Source organism: Sinocyclocheilus anshuiensis, unplaced genomic scaffold, assembly GCF_001515605.1.
Source record: "Sinocyclocheilus anshuiensis isolate Anshui unplaced genomic scaffold, SAMN03320099.WGS_v1.1 scaffold627, whole genome shotgun sequence".
In the NCBI taxonomy this organism is placed as follows: domain Eukaryota; kingdom Metazoa; phylum Chordata; class Actinopteri; order Cypriniformes; family Cyprinidae; genus Sinocyclocheilus; species Sinocyclocheilus anshuiensis.
Genome location: NW_015549703.1, coordinates 3,206,066 through 3,222,307, shown reverse-complemented (window position 1 = coordinate 3,222,307; position 16,242 = coordinate 3,206,066). Strand labels below are relative to the sequence as shown.

At 37.7% G+C, this 16,242-nt stretch overlaps 1 protein-coding gene across 1 annotated transcript in view; it reads left to right on the top strand.

The window, feature by feature from the left end:
* The window catches only part of LOC107660661 (low-density lipoprotein receptor-related protein 1B-like), a 249,544-nt gene that overhangs the window by 129,695 nt on the left and 103,607 nt on the right, over window positions 1–16,242 (top strand). Inside the window, exons 24-31 of the mRNA XM_016450048.1 lie at window positions 2,536–2,781; window positions 4,750–4,947; window positions 6,241–6,445; window positions 8,975–9,139; window positions 9,550–9,794; window positions 14,233–14,364; window positions 14,489–14,833; window positions 15,368–15,542. Coding sequence (XP_016305534.1) covers window positions 2,536–2,781; window positions 4,750–4,947; window positions 6,241–6,445; window positions 8,975–9,139; window positions 9,550–9,794; window positions 14,233–14,364; window positions 14,489–14,833; window positions 15,368–15,542 — 1,711 coding nt within the window. The remainder of the gene's footprint in view (window positions 1–2,535; window positions 2,782–4,749; window positions 4,948–6,240; window positions 6,446–8,974; window positions 9,140–9,549; window positions 9,795–14,232; window positions 14,365–14,488; window positions 14,834–15,367; window positions 15,543–16,242) is intronic.

Genomic DNA, 16,242 nt, shown 5'->3' with positions numbered 1-16,242 from the left:
GGCAGCGCGCGAGCCACTTGGTCACACAAACAATATCAATCTCCTCGGAGAAAAATAGCCACAGCAGCGAGCTCGAACCGCGAGCTCGCAAGCACGGACACACTCCTCGGAGCGTGCCTGGTGGGAGCAGAGCGTTCAATGGGGAGAAGCACAATCAGCCCCTTATTTCCGAGAGCTGACTGTGCGAGTCCTTTCCTTTTTTATAATAGTATTGACATATTGCTTGTGCGACTGTAAAACAGCTCCGCTCCACAGTAAAGCTGCTCATAATATTAAGCATAATATGCTTGTTCTTTTTTCTTTTGTAAATGGTGTTTGTGCAACTGGCGATCTCATCGACGCCCTCATCAACCTCCTCGGAGGAGGACAGGCGGAGCGTCGAGCCCTCTCACCGGGGGGAAAGAACCGCAGCGCGGGCTTCCGAACTCCGAGAGCGGGCGCTGGATCTGGTGGTTAAGGAAGAAGATAGGGACTCGCCCGTCTACATTCCCTCCACTGGATCCATATGCGAAACCCACGAGCACAGCCGCCGCTCCGCCTCGGCGAAAGCGGGGCCGGCGCCGCGAGAAACGCCGGTGAAGACTCCCTCCTCAAAGAGAGCCCTCGGAGAGCAAGCATACGCAGTGACAAACGCTCTCAATGCGGGCAGTCAGCGGACTCTGCGTGTTTTGCTCCCACTTTTAGCAGACAACACACAAACTGTGTGTATCCCCACCCGAAATGTAGCGTGGGCAGGGAAGAACACACAGCCTAATATACTGCCAGCTCTCGCCGTATGTTTGCCTACACTCGTATTGGTAAAATAAAGAATGATAATGGACAGACAACACCAAATAAGACTGACACACACAGAGCGCTTGCTGAATGACAGAAAGCTGACGCCGGTTTCACCGCACGTGCTTTTATACTTCCTGGTCGCTACGTCACCCCGCCCGTGACGTCTCGCCCATCCATTGGACTGATTACACATGATTCAGAGCGTGGTCACGCTGGAGGCGTTCCCGTAGCGTTTCGACGCAGCTCGAGTTCTTGAAGGGGAACTTAGATTTTTGAATTCATTTGGTCTTTAATCAATGCAAGTGTCGCAGTGTTGCAAGTGTGCAAAGTTTATCACTGGGTTCATAATGCTTGCATTCACAGTCGCATTCACAGCCTTATTCACTACACCTTGTGTGTAATGCTAATTGAAATCCGCTGTGCTATTACGTGAAGTCTGGTCAGTTCTGCAAGAAATGCTGGATGGGTTGAATGAGAAGTAGTCATGCGGAGTAGTTCTATCAATACACAGGGAGCCAAACCATGAAAAACGCTAACTAACCAATGCGAATAAAATGTCTGAGCTGTATAGATTCGGACTCATACACTTGAGCAAATCAATATGCACTGTGTTTACCTCTCCATGGGTGAAAATATTTTGATAATACTGTGTTTATGCCCACACGGCATGTCCCTCAGGGCTACTTGAATCTCTTTGAGTTGTGTCCTTGAGCGAGTGTAATGGAAAGCCAGCACATGCTCTGTAAGCTACCAGCACAAGGAAAACACGAAGCCTGTCTGAATGAGAGCTAAACATGGGGATCTGTTTGCCTCTGAAGCCCTCACTTGGGAAAGTGTCTCCTGAGAGTCACCGATGTATAATTCTCTCAGAATGCAACTAGACAAACATTTCAGTGACTTTCAGTGCATTGCCAGCAGCCGCCCATGGGAGACCACCGCTCATGTTCTGAGGACGAGGTGTATTATCTGTCTGACTAGACCTGCGTTTGGCTTGGGCCTCTTATTGCTAATTAGATTGTGCAAATGGACCTTGAGGTGACTGACTGACTGGGACCAGCACAGCAGGACTCAATGCCATTTGTGATCTTTGGGAAGCAGCTATTCTTCAACTCCATACAGACTTCAGGGCCCCCTGTGAAGAAAATTCAATTCTCTCTTGCGGCCGCAGAGGGGATCATCATAATCAGTAGAGGCAAAAAGACCTTGCAAGCTGTGAGTTTCCTCCCCTTTGTCTTTCTCCCGTAAAAAGGACCAGGTGCTTCGATGAAAGGAAAAAGCTTATCCATTAGAGATGAGAGTCTAAGAGTACCGGAGTTTGTCTGATCCGTTTTGAAAAGAGATGATGTATCGGAGACCCAGTTTTAAACTTAAGAAAAAGCCATTTTCCACCTTGAATGAGTTTCTTTGGCCTGCGCAGTGGCTAAAGTCGGTCATAATTCAGACCTGTGGTTTCTCATTGAATCTTCCTCATGAATAAAGCAATTCTTTATTATTGTGACACACTTGGCTGGTGATGTTGATTAGGTCAAAATAATGGCCTAGTTGAGAAAGACACACCATAACTTTTGAGGCAAAGAGCGATAAGCTTCTAGCCTTGTGCAAATGTTCAAACCATACCGTTGGTCTTTGTTCATCTGTGGCTTTTCTGTTTCAGTTCGCACCTTGAATCTCATATGCCTGCAAACATGGCTTCATATCACCAGCCTTTCAAATTAATTCTGTTTTTGTCCTCACTCATGCTGTTCTTGTCTGTTCCAGAGAAATGTTTGCAAGGTAATGGGGGCTGCAGTCACCAGTGTGCAGTGATCCCCAGCAAAGGGGTGGTGTGTTCATGTCCCACTGGACTCCATCTTGGCTCTGACAACCGAACATGCGAGACAGTGGACTACTGCTCTGCTCACCTGAAATGCAGTCAGATATGCGAACAGCATAAGACCACTGTCAAGTGCTCCTGTTATCCTGGCTGGAGACTTGATCCAGATGGAGAGAGCTGCCACAGCACAGGTATTTAAATTCCTCAAACTTTAAAAATATATATTTCTCTTAGAATTGCCTCGCTTTGGCGGCCTGGTTAAACTCTTCTAACATATATCTTATATATAAAAATAAAGCAATATAAATATAACAGTATTTCATATTTGATGGGCATAGTCTCTGAACTTTTGATCACCCCTTGTATGTTTAGATAGCACGAATAGTGTACCTTGTAGTTTACATTTAGAAAAGCGAGCGCAGCGCACCTGTGCATATAACAGACTGTCATCAGACTCCTCCTCTTTAGTAACTTCATCATCTGATCCTTCATCTCTGGGTGTGAAATAGTCCATTATAACATCTTTTAGGGCACTGACATCACCAAGATTGAGCAGACTGAGACGAGCAAGATCGTCGAAGTGAGCAGATTCAGACTGCGTTGTTTTCTTGCGCTCCGCCATCTCATGATATTAAAAAATAAATAAATTAAAAAAAACTTTGCGTGCCGTAGTTTACACAGGACTGGCGGGAAATGTGCATTGATACACCTGTATTATATATGTTATGTAGTTTATTTTGATAGGTTAACTGTTTCTGTGGTGTTAAGAGAAAGCACCTCCGCAGCGTGTTCTTAACATGAGAGACAGACACAGTCTTTTCTGCTAGCTGCAATAAATCGCTATTTTTCGGCACTAAACAAATGAATTTTGCGAAGATATTTTCAGAGATGATAGACAAGATGTTATAGAATAATAATTGAATGAAACCCTAATTTTGACAAATAATTGACATTCGACCTATTTTTTGAATTTCCTGAAGACGTCCCAGCGTGACATTCGACGGGTTTTCCCAGATCGCATCATATATATATATATATTTACAGTATGTATATATATATATATATGAATGAATATAGATTATATAGATTATATATTAATCGATTTGACAGCCCTAATAAAAAAACTATTAAAATAATAATAAATAAATACATACATAAATAAATAAATAAATAATATAAAACAATTTAAGGAAAAAAAAAGTACAGGTCTTCCAATGCAACAGCAGTTCATACAGTATGTGTCCAGGAATTACGAAAAAAGCACCATAAAATATCATAAACAGTTATGACGATAGTGTTGTGTGGGGGAACAGACTGAACTTTGACTGACCAAAATTTGACTGGAAAGTAGCATTATTTTTCTAAACTAGTTTATGATTCTCAGTGAAATAACTTCACTGTGCATTCCTGTCCATCCATAGTGGATCTGTCCACAGTACACAACAATAAGAGCAACAGTAATACAATGACAGCGGGATGTGCAAACAGGAGCTTCCCATTGAGAAGCTAATGTCTTTACAGCAGCATGCCTGCCAAATGCTTTTAAATTGTCTCAGGGAATCTGAATTTGGGTCATTATTCAGAATATGACAACAAGCATCTGTGTGGTATTTTATGGATTTTGTGACGTATATAGCTCTTGAGAGTAAGTTCTTGTTATAGCAGACAGCCACATTTATAGCTCTCAACAGGCTTTATCCAGTAGCTATAAAAAATATTTTTTCTAGGATAATGTTGCATAGTAGATATAGAGCTGGACTGGCAAATTATTTGTGTGTGTGTGTGTGTGTATATATATATATATGATATATATTATATATATATATAATTCTTAATTATATCGTTTCTTTTTAACATTTTATATATGCCTGGATGACTTGAATAGAACTTGTGAACTTGTATTTTGACCTAATTAATAGGGGTTGTTTTTTTTTCTTTCTCTTTAAAGACGACTCAAGTGTCTTCTACTATTATCCGCAGGTTTCAAGATTAGATTACCTGTAAATCTTTTTCATAAAAAACATCAGCTAAAAGACTAATTAGGGGTTATGTACAGAACAAAATGTGCATGGCGGACGCCTCAACACACAGCACGATGCTCTTGTAACCTCTAATGCACAGGTGTGGGGTGCTAATAATCAATTTGTTTCTTCTCCAAGATCCCTTTGAGGCTTTTGTTATCTTCTCTATCCGGCATGAGATCAGACGAATCGACCTTCATAAACGTGACTACAGCCTACTCGTTCCCGGCCTGCGGAACACCATCGCTCTCGACTTCCACTTCAACCGCAGTTTGCTTTACTGGACCGACGTGGTGGAGGATAAGATCTATTGGGGAAAGCTCTCAGAGACAGGAGGTAATGAACACCCAATTTGATGTCCCATTCCCACTCGCCCTTTGTTTAACCTAAGCTTTAGTTTGAAAAGATATTCTGTTTCCCCATTCCTGGTACGCAGGTCACGTCCCCTGAACAGTAATGCAATACGTAATGCACAGTGGCTCGTTGAATGACGCAGAAAAGCTCTGAAGGAGCTGATGAACACCCTTGTTTTGTTTTGAAGACTATTTTGAAGCTGCATTAAGCACACATCTAAATCTTTCTCTCAGAGGAACAGGCCCCCAGTGCAGCTATTGCTCTCTCCTTTTGTTAGCATTTCATAAAGCCCTCCACAGCTGAGAATAATTGCAAACAGCTGGATTATAGATAGCTGAAAAAAAATCTTGTTTACTGCTGAGGGAAAACTTCCTTTCCTTTAATACCAGTGTTTTCTTCTCCAGAGTTATTTTCAGAAACCCTGTCGAAAAGACCAGCAAATGTTGTGTTTGGATGCTGATCGCCTGCTGTTGATATTCTGCTGTCCATACCAGGCTTCTTAAAGGGATAGTTCAGCCCAAAATATTTTTTTAGAAGAATGGTTGACTTTTATTGTATGGACAGAAAAGACACTGAGACATTTTTCTAAATACCTTATTTTGTTTTCCACAGAAGAGAAAAAGTGATACAGGCTTGGAGCCAGTGTTATTTTAGTATTATTGATATACTATATACTATTATAGTATTTAGTAATAATTTGAATTAGCCTTTATATTTAGTTTTCAATTGAATTTTAGTTTAAATTTTAGTAATTTGTGATTTTGTCATTTTATTTATTTTTATTTATTTTGTTTTAAAAATAAATTTCTAGTAATTTATCTTAATTTTCACGATTTAGTTTTTACTCTAACTTTATTTCATTTAATATGTATATTTTATTTCAGCTTTATATCAGTTGCTGAAAACATTTTATATATATAATTTTAGAAATAGTTTTAGTTTTTTATTTGAATTTTCCCTTCAACTAGCTTAACTAGCAAGCCTGCTTTGTCCAATTTAATCAGAAGTATAGATTCATAAGATAGTAGATTCATAAGTATAGATTCATAAGTATAGATTCATTGAATCATAAGAATAGTTGCATCATTTGCTGGTGAACAACATGACTAACAGCATAAAAATGCATTCTGGTTCAAGCTGGTCTTTTCAGCAAGGAGTAGCATTTTGAAGAGCTCAACACTTCAAAAGGAAGTTCAAAACGACCAGAATGCTTTGCTGTGCTGAATTGGAAACCCCGTCCACCCTATGATCTAGCGCGAGTGGTTTGTTTTGTAGGTGTGACCGGGGTCGAGGTTGTGATTCAGCATGGTTTGGCCACCCCAGAGGGACTCGCAGTGGATTGGATTGCAGGAAACCTTTACTGGATAGACAGCAACTTGGATCAGATTGAGGTGGCCAAGCTGAATGGGGAAATGAGAACGACTTTGATTGCCGGTGGCATGGAGCACCCACGAGCGCTGGCTGTAGACCCAGGACAGGGGTGTGTATTAGTCTCATACAAAAATTTACCACAGCCTAATTTTCTTTCCTCTTAGTCTGCTTTTCTTTTTCACATTCCCTTCAGCAATGTTCACAACAGCAAAAGCAAACAGTGAAAAAACAAGTTTTATTTCTTTTTTACCGTAATTTGTCCTTATAGAGACTATCTTGGGTACATAACAGAGCAATCATATTTCAGGGGACTTGTTTGTCATATATTACTAATGATAGTTCTAGAATAACGCGCTGCATATTGCTGTTTATTTGTTGTGTTCTGTTTCCTTTTTTGTCGCCTTACTCTCAGCTGTGCTCTTCTCTTGCTCAGCTCTACATTTCTTACGGAGGCATGCTAGGAAAAGAAAGTCTCAAATATGACAGCATGAGCTCAGAAAAGTCACACAATGATCCCAGCAGCATGAATAATGCTCACCGACATTGTAAATGCACAAAAAATAGGCTTTTTTGCAGACATTGTTTTAATACATTAAATACATTTATTTTAATTCCTTAATTCCAGATTTATTGAACATTTAATTCCACATATTTCCACTGAAGGCTATAAAAATAAAATGTACAAGTATAACCTATTTTTTATGTTCTGATGATTAATATGCCAGTTATTTCTTAGATTTAGATTTTTTTTTACATTAATTGTAATCATTTATTAACCCTCTGGGCCTCATCGGTCACTTTTGACTGAAAAATGTTACACTTCTAACGCTAATTTGCCCTGTTTAATAAACCTGACCCTTGGTGTCTTTATTGCATTAGCTATGTGAACGCACAAAAAAAACAAAAAAACATTGGACATAATTCAGAAATGTTAAAGAGTCGAGGAACAAAAAGTAACACTTGGTACCTTCGCTGTCTAAAATTTATGACATAAGAAATGAATAGGAAAAAATGTAATGGAAAAATCAGAAAGCTCATAAAAATTGTATAAATATAGCATTTGTTTTTTCCCCCAAAAGTATTTTTCATTATAGTACAGTGATGCTTATGATGGCAGTTTACCAAACGACAGCACACAGGCACAAAAAAAAAACATAATTAAATTATATTTGTTATCAGTCCTTTTTTGTTAATATGTTGTTGTAGCCCTAGTTGTTGCTTGTTTGCCTGTTTTATGCATCTGAAACATTTTTGCCAAACCCGTGAGCAACCCATAGAGGAGAAATATGGTATCTCTGCAGTCCAACTAGAGCTCATATTGGTGCTCAGTTGGATGACATACTGTAAATTATTTCACTGAAAGCTGAAAAGAACAATTAGGGAAAATATTCAAAGACTGATTTCACACTCAGCGGTGTGGCACATATTAAAAAGCACCAAATTCATTACATAGTTACTATGCCCCATACAGCTGTGTCATAGAGAGGCGTGTTGAAAATGTATTGTAGTTCTGAAGGGATTAGTCGTCTTTGTAATTAGCAACTCTTTTATTCATTGAAAGCCTGGTTTAATAACTGTATGCCACTGGCCAATTAATTGGCCTTCTGAAAAGGAGAAGGCTACATCCTTGAAGCAAAATTCATGTGAAGCCTTTTTGTATGCTTACCTACCTACCATGCACCTCAAACGTTTGGCTGACAATTTAATTGTTTTTGATACCGGATGGAGGAACATGATCACATATTTCATTAGCATATGAGCTTGATGCAAGTATTTAGCATTTTTATAATCCCTGTAATACCCACATTAGAATGTGCCCTTTGTTTTCATGCCACCCCAGCGAACTGTGACATCAGTTAAATGAAAACTGGCAGACAGTTTTCATTTAACTTTACAGTGTGCATATAAAGATAATAGTTTGAAATTAATCTTACATTTAGATTTTTAAAGCTTTTTCATGATGTAACGCGACACTGTTCTCTATGGCAGCATAGGATGCAGCCCTGCACACACAGCTCTCATACACACACACTTCACTACTATATTGCTCCAATGCAGCAGTTTCACAGGTTTGTGCCCGCTCTTAGTTTTGTAACCACTGGCACCGCTCACTGTAAATTAATTCTATTCAAGCAGGTAACTATATTTTCCGAGCAGCTCCCTGCGCTATACTTCCCAAGTCAAGTCATGTTTATTTGCATAGTGCTTGTCACAATACATATTGTTTCAAATCAGCTATAGAGATCTGTCTTAATAGTTAGTCATGAGTAAATACTGAAAATGATGGTAAAATAAATATTTTAAGGTGTGTTTAAGATGTGTGTGTTGCAATTTTATTTGGGAGAATATTATTTTGGGTCACATTTTATTTTAAGGTCCAATTCTCGCTATCAGCAAACCATTAACTACAACTTTTAGTTGTTAAGTTCAGGTATTAGGGATGTAGAATATGGTCATGCAGAATATGTGCTTTATAAGTACTAATAAACAGCCAATATGTTAATAATAGGCATGTTAATAAGCAACTAGTTAATATTGAGAATTGGTCCCTATACTAAAGTGTTACCTTGAAATGTTTACACTGATGTGCTGTATGGTCAGATGAATAGTTTATAACCATTTTTTTTTCTGTATGTAGCATTCTTTTCTGGACCGACTGGGATGCCACTTTTCCTCGGATTGAGGCAACGTCAATGAGTGGAAGTGGAAGACATGTTGTGTATAAAGACATGGAGATTGGAGCCTGGCCTAATGGACTCACGCTAGACCATCAGGAAAGGAGAATAGTGTGGACAGATGCTCGGTAAGGGAAATTAAAAATGCAAATGAAGAATTATATTTTGGTGTAATTAACAAGAAGCATTGAATTTAAGCCTAGGTGTTTTGCATAAATGCTCAAGGCTTTTTTTAGGTTCGGTCTGATTCGCAAACATTATATTAAACAGCCTCAACACATTTAAACCAAAAGGAATGAATGAGATTATGATTTTAAATCACTTTCTCTTAGATTTATTCTTATGCTGTACTTTCATGGCAAAAGCAGTTTTTCAGAAATGAGCATTTTAAGTATATTTTAAGTATGTAGCCATACTTATGCCAAAAAAAAAGTTATTGAATCTTCAGTATTTCCCTCAGGAAGTTGTCATCATTTTAACATCTTGTTGATATGGGCATAGAGTGCTATTCTCACCTCATGTTACTGTTTCCCTTCAGCTCAGATGCAATATATTCAGCCCTGTATGATGGCACGGGGGTCATCGAGATCCTCAGGGGGCACGAGTACCTGTCACACCCGTTCGCTGTGTCTCTCTTTGGAGGTGGTGTGTACTGGACAGACTGGAGAACCAACACTTTAGCCAGAGCGAATAAATGGACTGGCCGCAATGTAACTGTGATCCAAAAGACAAGTGCCCAGCCATTTGATCTGGAGATATATCATCCTAGCAGACAACCTCAAGGTGGGTCTGTAATTATCTAAATGCCGTTAATTTCTAAACAATTAAACATAATTACTTTAGTTTTACTGATTTAATATCAACAATATAGCATACAATAACAATATAACAACAATATAAATACAGTAAAGTGGTACTATTGTGACATATTATTGCATTTTTTTAAATAAATATTACAACACAAAGCTATATATATATATATATAAATTATTATTATTATTATTATTATATATATATATTTTTTTTTTGGTTTAATGGTATTTAATGTTTTTATTATGTATGTTTTTCTTTTTTGTCCACTATTTTTTGGTTTATTTTTTCACCATCAATGTGTTGTGGAATTGCCTTTTCTGTGAAGGATACATACAGTACAAGGATACGTTAACATTGGAAGTATGTCTGTGATGCCTTAAAACAGGGTTTTACAAACTGTGGTGGCTCGTAAGTTATTTAAATCATAATAATTTAAATCATAAAAATGTAGAATTAAAACAAACAAATACTTTTAAAATAAAAACAATCAAAATAAAACACTTTGAGGTTGTTCACTAGGATTTGGAAAAGAGTAACTGGTTGTGATAAATATAAGCATTAAAATATAAACACACACACACATATACACTTTATATACATATGTACACACATATACGTATTTACACTTCATTTTAAGGTCAGATTCTCTATATTAACAAACCATTAGCTACAACTTTTGCCTCAATAAATGCCTAATTTGCTGCTTTTTAATAGTTAGTAAGGTAGTTGTTGAGTTATTGTGTAGGATAGGGATGTAGTATGTTGTCATGCAGAATATGTGCTTTATAAGTACTAATAAACAGAAAAATATGGTATTAATAGGCAAGCTAATAAGCAATTAGTTAATAGTGAGAATTGGTCCCAATATACTATATAGAGAGAGATACACAAAAATAAGTAGCTATTTTGTTCATTCAGTAAATACAGTTGTCTATTTAATAAACACGTAAACATTGTGCTGTGGACAACAGGGTCACAGAAAAAAAGAATGATAAAATCAAAGAATAATTACATTGTTGTTTTCACAAGTATCATGCTGAGTGTTTTGCCTGAACTAACTGGACTAACACAACCTTGTTGCCATAGTGACAACTTCTGTTTATTATACTGTATGTTTAACAAGCATCACAGTTTTCTTGAATATAATTGCTGGAGGTTTCTGGGCATGAAATCCGGAGAGAAAATCTTTACTTGAAAATCTCACCCTTACTGATGATCCAAATGCTCTGTCAGAATGTTTAAACCTCTTATTTGACGCTTCCATTTCCTGTTAGCTTTTGCACCCCGTGAGCTCATTCAGCATGCAAGCCACACACAGCAAGCTTAGCAGTTTTCACATTGACCTAATGTGCTTAGCTGCACGTTATTGAGAAAAAAAATAAATAAAATGATCCGCCAATGTTCGGTTTTAGTCTGGGAGACAGAGAGAAATTGTCCTGCATGCTCTGTGGGGCGAGGATTCATTTGAGCCGAATCCCGCTGATCATTCATTTCTTCCGCCAATCTGGAAGCCCAAACGCTCTGTTTGAGAGCAGCAGAATAATTGAAAAAGGGGGTCATGCAGAGCGTAAGCAGGCCTGACGTGGACTCAAGATGTGCTATTTCCTCAACCCAAATTAATTTTAATTGTTTCATGGTACAGTGTCACACAGGGCTTTGTAGCCAGCAAGGGCAGCAGATTATCTTCTGTTAAACAGACAGTGGTCATTAAAGGAAAATGGGGGAAAAACATACACGGTTTACTTAAATTGGCATTTTCTTATTAATAGCCAAAGATTATGATTTAAAAAAAATGTTATTTATCATTCTCTTTTTTTATTATTTGACTTTTGTTTGTTTTTTATTTGTTGTTTTTTTTTATTATGATTTAATGCTTACATGATCCATTTCCTTTACTTTTACTCATCTCTAATTTATAAAAAAAATGCATTTTGTGATTTGTAAAGCATGTTAATAGAGGTTGTTGCAATTACAACACTATATTAATTGACATTTTCTGAAAAAAACATGTACACTAAATGGTTAGTCAACTTTTATTTTATTTATTTTTTTCAAGAAATGTATACATTTCTTCAGGAAGGACAAATTAAATAATTTAAAATTAATTTATATGTATTTTTAAACTATTATTGTTTGTGTTTGTTTGTTTTAAAATTTCTATTTCTTAAAGAGTGAAAAAAGTATCATGGTTTACACAAAAATTGTATATTATATGAAAAGAAGAAATGTTACTTGAGCACCAAATCAGCATATTAGAATGATTTCCTAAAATATATTAAAATGAATGTATTCAAAAGAAAAACACTAGATTTTCTGTAATTACGACATAAGTCTTACATGACCCATTTTTACTCTTACTAATCTCTAATTTATAAAAATTGTAAACATGTTAACAGAAGTTATTGTAATTGCCAAGTGTGCCAGGTGTCCAGATGTCCAGAAATGTAGCCTTCTGCGAGTGTTCATCAGCCAAAATAATCTGATTTGCATTATTTCAACCAGCCCAAAACTATAGGAAGTCCTGCCAAAACAGCTCATGTCTCCTGCCACAGCACCGGCAGACGGGTGACTGTTTTACACCGATAAATGTCGACAAATTGTGCTGCTTTGCCAACAAAGCCAGTAAGTATGGCTAATCCAATTTTAAAGAGCCCACGGGAAGGTCTGGCTATTAAAGGTGTCCAAAATCTGGGCTCTGGCCCCTTACAGTCCATGGCAATTGTGCTTTTCTTTGGCCCCTGCAGTTCTGGCAGAAGAGTGGCGGACCTTAGAGTGTCCGTAGGGAGTGAGAAGCAGCTATGCTAACTAGCCTAATGGGGCTAAGGCTACAGCTGTTAGCCAGCACGTTGTAAATGCATTATGTGTGGTAAAAGGACTGAGTGTATAGTTTCAAGAGATCGACAACAGTTTGGAGGGCTCCCATTTTTAGTGCCTGTGTGGCCTGTAGTGTTGTAAGCACTTTTCTAGCACATTGCTGACAGGCAAACCACTTCAAAATTACTATTGGAGTTTGCAGACGGGGTGGATCCTTCCCTATTCAGACAAAGCTGAAGCAGTGAAAATACAAATTATACTCCGCACCCACTTTACATACTGTATAGTAATGTTAAGGTAAAGTCAGATTGATGTGGAGATTTATCAGATCTGTGGCTGATTTATGACTATGAAAAATCAGTACATCCAAATCAAGTGTTTCTATCATGAGTCAAGTGCACTCGCACTGTTTATACAGTATTTATTCAAACAGCCATTTTCCCCCCGCAGACCAGCAGAATGCATAATTAATTCTATGGGATTCTAGGCTATAATTTAGTCACTTGAAATTATTTGTTATTCTCACTTGCAAAAATATGCTTGCTACATAAGTGAAATGGGTTCGACATCGCAAAGAAATAATGGGCCTATATTCAAACTCCCACTGGATCAATTATTTACAAGATGCAACTGCTTGTTGAGTTAATTGCATGTAGTTGCTCTGGGTTCATGGAAGGGTTAAAGCCTCTTGACAACAGGCGGTAGTCTTGTGTAATGGCAGAAGAAAATGGCAGCACGATATAAATAGACATGTTCTGACAAAATATGTCAGAATGCGTACACTACTGTTCAAATGCTTGAGTCAGTAAGATTTATTTTTTTATTTTTTATGTGTGTGTTTTAAAATAAATGAATACTTTTCTTCAGCAAGGCTACGTTCAATTTATCAAAAGTGACATTAAAACATTTACAGTACAGTTTTTTAAGTGATTTCTATTTCAAATAAATGCTGTTCTTTTGAACTTACTCTTCATTAAAGAATCTTGAAAAACATAAACATATATACATAACCAGACTTAATCTCGCTGATCCTCATCTCAGCTTTTGAGTTGGTCTTTTCAAGGAAGATCTTTACCATCAGAGCAAGCTGAGAAAGATTTGATGGTTAATTGACTATTCACACCAGTGGCGTTTAGGCCATTATCTGTCTGCTCAACATTACCTTCTGTTGAAATATAGTAGCCCTTCTACAAAGAGTCGTACAGAAGGTCTAAATGTGCTGTGCTTTCAAGAGGATCACTGTGGGCAGAAGACATGAGCTGTCAGCCCTGTCCATTCAACCTCAGCTCTTCCCTTTATCCTGGAGTTAAGATGAATGTTTTCTTAGTGGTATTGCAATCTTTTATTTTACAGCCATTTTATGTTGCCCTCTTTAAATCCAGACATCTGAATTCTCACTCCTTGCACCTCATCAAGAAAACGAATTCTCTTGGTTTCACTGTACAGTAACTGTTTTTTGTTTCATTGTTTCACAGCTGTTGCTCATGACTTCTTTTAAGAGATGCTCTCCTTAATTCATAGTATGTGATATTGATTTTCTCCTTGGTGTGTTTTCTTTCCCTTTTTTAAATGCGTGTCACCCTGGGTTTTTCAGCTTCAAACCCGTGCGAGGGAAACGATGGAAGAGGCCCTTGCTCCCACCTTTGTCTCATTGATTACAACCGCACGGCGTCTTGTTCATGTCCTCATCTCATGAAGCTTTCCCTCCACAACCGCTCTTGTGTGGGTGAGTATGCAGCTCTGTAACATCCCACACAACAAACAAAACATACACACAGAAGTATGGATCAGTTTGAGCTTTCTAGATGAATTATTGACTTATATATGTTTTGTTTTGGCACGCGCATCAGCCCTGAAGAAGTTCCTGTTGTATGTGAGGCGATCTGAGATCCGTGGAGTGGATATTGATAATCCGTACATGAACGTCATGACTGCTTTGACTGTTCCTGACATCGATGATGTCACTGTGGTGGAGAAGTTCATGTTGTATGTGAGACGATCTGAGATCCGTGGAGTGGATATCGATAATCCGTATATGAACGTCATGACTGCTTTGACGGTTCCTGACATTGATGATGTCACTGTTGTGGATTATGACGCTCTTGAGGAAAGGATATACTGGGCGGACGTTAAGACTCAAACAATAAAACGTGTCTTTATCAATGGAACAGGCCTTCAAACTGTCATTTCTGGAGGTGAGTCGAGAGTCCAAGTCAAAGTGTTTTTTCTTGTTTCTTTTTTTCACATTCTGTGGGGTGTAAGATTTTTCTCAATAAACAACACCTAAGTGACAGTTATTACATTTTTGTGCTGTTAATAAGTTGTTGTTTTTTTTCTCTCTCTGCTGCCACATTGTAGGTTTGAGCTGAAATACTGTTTTATTTTGCTGACACTCAGTCTTAAATAGTTTTTTTTCAATTATGAGAAGACTGTGTTCACAGGCGGCATGCATTAAAAAATGACGGTTGAAGGAGTGTGCGGCAGAACATAAATAATATCTTATGTGATAGGAGAGCTTGTTTGTGAAGTTCTCTGGGGATTGCTTCTTCTTAAGTGCTGTTATCAAGCATGGTGTATTTCTTAAACCTTCTCAAACTGATCAGCATGCCAACCATGTGCCTTTGTACGTAAGATATTTTATTACAGCGTGCGCAGAAGTGTTGCAGTCGCCCATGAGGTTTGTTGTGATGTGCACCTCCTGTGCTAATGGCTATCTCTGGTACGTGCAGATATTCAAAACTGCCGTGGGCTGGCAGTAGATTGGCTTTCGAGGAATATGTATTGGCTGAGCTCTGAGAATGAGGAGACGCAGATCAATGTTGCCCGACTAGACGGATCTCTAAAAACCTCAGTCATCCATGGGATTGACAAACCAAAGTGTCTGACTGTGCACCCAGCCAAAGGGTAAGCAGCCCACATGGACAGATTGCATGCATGATTAAGTAAGATTTGTGTCTATCTGTCTATCTATCTATCTATCTATCTATCTATCTATCTGTCTATCTGTCTATCTGTCTATCTGTCTTATCTGTCTTATCTGTCTTATCTGTCTGTCTGTCTATTTATTTTTTCATGCCAATATTAAAGGGTTAGTTCACCCCAAAATGAAAATCTGTCATTATGGTAGGGGGCGCTAGTATACATTTTCTGTACAGAATTTCCAAAAAACACAAGTGAAAAAGAAACCGAAACAACAGATGCTTCCACATGTAATCTGACACGATCATCAGACATAAAACAGCATCAAAACTGTGTAACGTTATGGAATAAAATGTCGACCAATGAAAAGCTGTCAAGCTTTGGGGTGTTGATCGACTTTATCTATGTTTTGATTATCGTTCTGAATCCAATTCATAGTCTTTTTTTCAGCGTTTTGTTCAAAATGTTATTTCTTTTTTTTATTATTTATGAAACTTAACCACATTCAAGTGTTTAAAAAAAGAATGCATGAAGCTAGAATAAAATGTTTTTTGTTTACAAGCAGATACCCTGTTCTTTCTTTTGGTGTTTTGTATGTTCAGATATTTATATAACAAAATATATACAAATGAATACCTAAATAGGGACATAGTAGTATACTTAAAGTATGATGTAAAGTTCACTT